The sequence below is a fragment of the Phaseolus vulgaris genome, chromosome 10 (genome assembly GCF_051622355.1).
Source record: "Phaseolus vulgaris cultivar YP4 chromosome 10, ASM5162235v1, whole genome shotgun sequence".
Taxonomy (NCBI): Eukaryota; Viridiplantae; Streptophyta; class Magnoliopsida; order Fabales; family Fabaceae; genus Phaseolus; species Phaseolus vulgaris.
The window spans coordinates 44,170,551-44,177,201 of NC_143507.1; the positions used below are offsets into that span (position 1 = coordinate 44,170,551).

Sequence of the window (6,651 nt, forward strand, 5' to 3'; positions counted from 1 at the left end):
AAATCAAACTCACCATTTACACAATCAAACCCCTATAGTCATCATTTTGATACAAATACATTCCATACTTAAATAATAGGAAAATGTTATTTTAACAATACGACATAATATGATTTTTAAACTTTTTTTATTTAATAAAAAATTATTTTTTTAGTTATAGTTTGATGTAACGTTCTCAATATATCAATACTTTAGATAATATTAATTTTTTAAAAGTGTTCAATGAAAACTTCATTTTTCAATTGTAATATGATTTAACTTGTCAATATATCAATATTTTAACTTTTTTTATCAACAAAATAGAATAATTAAATATAAATTATTTCGGATGATCCAACCTTATAATACAAATCAAATCGGAAACAATAAGCTAGTCTACCTAATCATAAGTTACTAAACAAATAAACATAATAACATCACACAAACGTCCTACTTAAACTAAAAACCCGTAAAGTCAATGACTTTTAATCATAAACAAACACATCAACGATCTAAACACCAATCTGAGAAAGAAAAAATACGCGTGCACAACTTTAGATATAATCGAAGACCAAAACTTTAGTTGAAAAGTCTAAATAATATTAATTCTCTCAAAGATGTTCAATGAAAACTTCAAAAACAAAAACCAAGATCCAATGGAATGATAAAGGATGTTACATTATTGTTTTCTGATGGCAAGATTCAACATTCTTTGAGTACAAGAGGTGTACCCCTCTATAGGGAAGATTCCATTAATCATTCCCCAGATTGTTATACATATATATTACTTCAATTCATTAACAAAAACACAGACTCCTGTTTAATATACATAAACCCATTCATTTCGACACTTCCAAAATTTGTTTTTTCAATACTTCATGTTGATACAGAAAATTTCCACAGCTCCTTCAATCAAAATATACTTTTTTTTTTTTAATCGGCAAACATTAAATAGAAAGAAAATATAAAGGATGTTTCAATCATTTAAAAAAAATATACCAAAACTTAGACAAGCATTTTGTTCTCAAATGTCCAATTTTTTTAACCACACAAACAGATTAACAATTTGCTACAATGTTAATAGAAGAAATTATTCATATCTCAATAATTAAACTCGTTTTTATTGTTGATATATAAGAAACAACTAGTACTAAAGATACAAAATTCCTGAATGCAAATAACTAAAATGCATTCTCTCTAAGTGCACACAGATTATCATCAATGAAAAATACATCCAAAACTGCTCATTAGGTTAAATTAATCACCTAGTACTACTCTCATAAACATCAAAATTAACGTTGTTTAATGCAGAAAGAAACTCAAGTTTGCTTCTTCAAGTCTTTGTAAAACCTCTTTATGAACTCTTCCGCAGCCTTGTCCACTTGGTTGTCCTTGTCATCCTCGTACTCACGAAGTGGGAACGGAGAGTCCGTAACCCTAATAAGCTGCCTCACCACAGAGCTACAAACTGCGGCGGCCGGCGCCGCCTCCACCGCCGTCTCCTTGTTCAGCATCTCCAACACGCCCTTGACGGCATTGACGGTCACGGCGTCGTCCTCGAAAGTGGGCGGGGCGTGAGCGCACGTGAAGAAAGGGTTGTGGCGGTGGCGCTTGCTGCCGTTGCCAATGGTGGCAAAGAAGTTGTTGGGGGTGTTGCTGCAGCTGAACTCGTACTCCCTGGCGGCTGAGAACTGGAGGTCGTTGCCGGGGACTCCGGCATGGTGGGGGTGGTGGAAGATGAGGTTGGTGATGGCTTTTCCGGCGAGCTTGCTCCGGCGTTTGAGCATGACGTTAAGGTGCATCATTAGCTTGCCCTTTGATATGCCTTTTCTCAACATGAAGAAGGCGACACGTATTATCTTCCACACTCTCTTTGCAATCACTGCTGAATTGTTCTCCATTTCTATTTTTTTGTTTTAAATATTTTGAATTTTGGAGAGAGAGAGAGAGATTTGTGAATGAGAATCTCAAGAGAAGAAGAAATGGGTTGATGAGAAAGAGGGGGAAGGAGGCATATATATATGTGTTTGTTAGTGGTGGGAAAAGGGGAAGAAAAATGTGTTGGTTTTGCACTTGAATCAACCTACCCTAGAATAAACCCTTTGAGAGCATGCAAAGATATTTTAATAATATTCAACACCTATAACGCTTAAATGATGTATCCGTGTTGAACACATCTATCAGACACACGACACTCATAAGACACATATCGGTTTAATATTTTTAATTTAAAAAATATATGTTGAATTTATGATAATTCTAGTTCGGTTCCAACATAATTTTAAAAATAAAAAATACATTAATTTTTTAAAAATTCAAACTTATTGTATAAAATTTTAATATGATTATAAAAGTAAGGAACAAATCCTTTTGAACAAACTATTGTCAATTTATATAATATATAAATTTGTATCTTCGTATCGTATTAATATCTGTGCGAGTATCAATGCTACATAGTTCAACACTCTCTCAACTTTGAAATAACCTTTCAAACAATTCACCTAAGTAATAAATTTATAGTTTGTATAAATGTTTCAAAATTACCCTTAAATATTTTAAGTTTGAAAGATGTTTTGATACTTATATTCTTGAATCAAATTTAAAAAAGTTATGATTTATTTCAAATATTTAATTAAAGATATTTGAGGAAAAAAATTAATCAGTAAAAAATTATTAAATAAAAATAAATTTTAGACAAAACAAATAATTAATTATGACTAAATTAAATATTACTAAAAAAATTATTAATATTTAAGATCATTTTCTATTATTAATAAAATTTATAAATTAATATCTAATTTTTCATTAATTTATAAATTTGTTTATAAATTTTATTAATAATATAAACTAGTTTAAAGATCAGTAATTTTTTTAATCTATAATATAATTTAGTTAATATAATAATTATTTTTTTATTTTTAAAATTTATTGTAGAGATGGAAGGAGAATTATTTTGAATTGAAAATTTTTCTTTTACACTACCTTTTTTTAGTTGATCTAATTAATTAGTTTTTGGGTGATGATACTTTAACAACACACACTAAAATACATACACTTCACACCTCCAATAAATTGTTATTTTATTTTTTAATTAAAATTATTATTATAATTCATTGTGAAATGTGTGTTGTTTACTATTTAGTGTTAAAAGAAACTTTTCTTTAGTTTTTATGGCGTTTTTCTCAACTTTTCACCATGATTGGTGGAGGAGGGTTGCCTTAAGTTAAGTGCGTTGAACATCTAAAGAGATTCTACAGTTCTCACGTGCGTTGAAAAACGTGTGGTTTAGAACATTAGTATAAAGTGAAATGTTGAATTGTGTTTCAATTACTCAATTAATTGAAATGAAAATTTTCTTATAAAAAGCTATTTTAATTTCATAATTAATTAGTATACTTTTATTTACAAGCATATGAATATTTAATATGGTAAATACATTTGTTAATAATTTTCATGGTGTAATGTTTATTAACTGAACTAATTAAAATAATAAAATCAGTGTTACAATTTTTAATATATTTTTTTAAATTTTTTAACGGATTAATATATCTAATATACACGTATTAACTCTTCATGCAAATACTCTTTTCTTGAGTACGAAGAAATCCATTAGTATGAATATTCGTTCATACTTTACTATACGTAAATGTCACACCATTAATTCTTGCACATTCTTCTTGTTTTTGGTATATTAATGGAACATTTTATAAGATTCGTCAATGCCTGAAAATTATGAGAAAAATACAATTTAACAAATCATAAACATTTTAATTAAAATTGTTCTCGGATTAGGGACATAGAGAAAGATTGTTCCTGCTTCCACCTTCTGTCGGTCTACGACGCTCCAAGCTTTCTGTTGCACCTTCCTTCTTTCGGTTGTCTGGCTCCACAGGCGAGGATGATACCTACAGAAGGCACTCAAACGCTCAAGTCAGTTGGGATGTTGGCACTCAGGTGTCAGAGTACCGTAAATTATGACGTATCTTTCTTCTTAAAATACGTGTTATTTATATTATCTTAATGAGTCTTCATTAGTAGGTCAGATTAGGGAATTGACTCGTGTTTAGGGTTGCACTAAACAACTCTTAACCACAGATTAACCCTGCTGACTTGGTCAATCATTGACTCAACGTTAAGAGTCGGTCGGCCACGTGCCGACACGTGGCCTTCTCGCCATGGTTTAGGCGATAACTTGGTTTGAGTGCTGACCGACTTAGTGAATCGTCCGGTCGTACCAGTAGAAAAAAAAAATAAAACAGTAATTTTCATTTATTTAAAAATAATATTTATGTCTATTTTTTGCTATTATTTTAGCCCCTTTTATATATGGCTGTACTGGGCTGTCACAGGCTGTGAAAAGGAGTTACGCACCTTATTTTATGTCATTTTCATGCATTCATGAAAAGGTTGGTAAAAAGTTTTTGCTTTAAACAAAAAAATATGAATATAAATATTTTATAAATTCATTATTAGCTAATGATAATTAAGGTTTATTATTCTTTTACAAAAAAAAAAATTGAAAAGAAAAAAAATGATTTTATTGTTCTAAGGCTTTATATAAACCTGAATTATATTAACTGCTCTCTAAATTTATCAGTTTTCTTCAGAAGGCAACAACCTAGTACAAGTTTACATTCTTTTTCTTTTCATTTTACTTTTGCTTTTCTTATTTTTACAGTGTCTTTAACCCTTATTCAAACAAGTCTTTTTTTTTTTTGCTTTTGAAACACTTTACATAGTCTTTTATTTTCAGCCATAAATAATTCATAGAAATATTGTGATTATAAAAATATAAATTATAATCTATTTATTTTAAGGTACGTTTTTGGTAGATGGAGATATATTTATATATTTTTGGTATTTGTAAAACAATTAAATTTAATTCAATGGATTGACTTCCATATTACTTAATTTTTTAACGAAAATAGATTATAATTAATTAAGAGATAACTTTGCTTCTTTGAAAAATTGAAAGATAAAATTTCAATAAAAATATAGTTATTTTAAAAAACTATTATTTTTTTACTAATGACTAGTTTGAACTATCAAATGAAATTGAGAATCTTCTGGTACTATATGTTATTGTGCTGTTCGACCAAGTAATTCTAAATAACATTACATTATATGCAATTAAATATTATTTTTCAATATTGAAAAACAAAAAATATATAGTTCATAAGTTTTTCAGTGATGAAGATGATGATTCTATGCTATTATTCTTAGCCTTTAGAGACAACATTGAGATGATGAAGTAAAATTTGTTGCACTTTATTATGATCAGTGACAAAGTAGAGAGTACATCTGACAAGGTTACACAAAACCACTGAACAAAAACAAAAGAAGAACCCTCTCTGGTTAAGGAAATGCAAACAAGATCTCAGAAGAAACAACCCTTGAAGGAGTGAAAGGTTACTAACAAACCAAAAAACCCTCAGAAGTCATCAAATTCGCTCTTCTTCAACATAATAAGGCCATTTTTTGTCCTGAAAGATAGCCATGGAAGCATTTGTAAACCAGATGAACGAGATGTGTGGAGTTCTTAATACTTACAGTAGATACAATGGAAGTCTCAGCAAGTGTTCAATCAGAATAAGAAAAACAAACAGAAGGGGATTTAGAAGTAATCTAAGATCAAACCTTCAATTGAGCTAAAGAAAAGATCTCAGAAAAGTCAAACACTCCACCTTTAAATATAATCTTATTCTTATGACTCCAAATCTCGCTATCCAATAACAAGTATAGTCAGCTAAAGATAAACCATGTCTTGCACTACACGAAAAAAGGCTTGCACTTCTACTAACATTAAAAAGATTAAGATACTAAGGTAGAACTAGGAGAATAATAGTAAGCAAAGTTTTCTACATGAATCCATAACTAATTAGTTCATAGATTTGACATAGTTTTGGGTGTTGTATCATGTGTTTGGAATATACTCATAGATGTAAGAACTTTACTGATATTTCAAGACTCTTTCTGCATGTAGCAACACTAATTGGCTATTTTGATATCATTGATTTCTCTTGTGAGTGCTGGAATGCAGCTAGAACTACGAGCAATGCCTCCTTTCTTTGGTCCTCCTTTGTCCCTAGGGCTAATGGACTTAGCCCTTCTACCGTCTAGAGTGCTCTTTTTGAGCATCTCTTTCATGGCCTGTGCTTGGAAAAGAACAGGGAAAGCCCTACCATATTTGTTGAACCTAACACATGCACTCATGTGTGCACTCAAGGCCTCTTCTTTTTCCCCTCCATTTTTCTCCAACTCTTCTTTCACTGCCTCACCACACAACCCACACACCCACTTCCCATTGAACTTCTCACGCACACGGTCTATGTACTCGGGTGTGCACTCCTCAGACATCCCACAGCACTCACACTTGGCATTCTCAACCTCAGATATTGGTGTTAGCTTTAGACCATCGATCTCTTCTTTGGTCAGCTCAAAAGAGATGTCTGAGACCGTTCGTTGAAGGTTCTCAGATGCAAGCTTTGGTGGCTTTGACATGTTGCTTTTCCTAGAGAAAGAGCTAGTCAAAGACTCTCCATGGGGTGCCATAATGGATCGAGAACGAAGAAAGGATATCTCAGAAGTTTAAGGTTTAGGGTATGATTGTTGCAAAATGGGGTGTGAGTTTAAGAGTGTTGTAATGGAAACAACAATGAACTATATAAAAAA

At 30.9% G+C, this 6,651-nt stretch overlaps 2 protein-coding genes across 2 annotated transcripts; both read right to left on the bottom strand.

Moving 5' to 3' along the window:
• Nucleotides 1-1,072: 1,072 nt before the first annotated feature.
• Nucleotides 1,073-1,972, bottom strand: LOC137818608 (uncharacterized). The gene has a single exon (XM_068622133.2). It carries the CDS (start codon nt 1,878-1,880, stop codon nt 1,299-1,301), a length of 582 nt encoding a protein of 193 aa, XP_068478234.1. The 5' UTR covers nt 1,881-1,972; the 3' UTR covers nt 1,073-1,298.
• A 3,256-nt stretch (nt 1,973-5,228) lies between these two features.
• Nucleotides 5,229-6,651, bottom strand: LOC137819247 (CASP-like protein (DUF1677)). Its single transcript, XM_068623034.2, has 2 exons — nt 5,934-6,651; nt 5,229-5,462 (listed from the first exon to the last, which is right to left on the bottom strand). Exon 1 carries the CDS (start codon nt 6,529-6,531, stop codon nt 5,968-5,970), a length of 564 nt encoding a protein of 187 aa, XP_068479135.1. The 5' UTR covers nt 6,532-6,651; the 3' UTR covers nt 5,229-5,462; nt 5,934-5,967.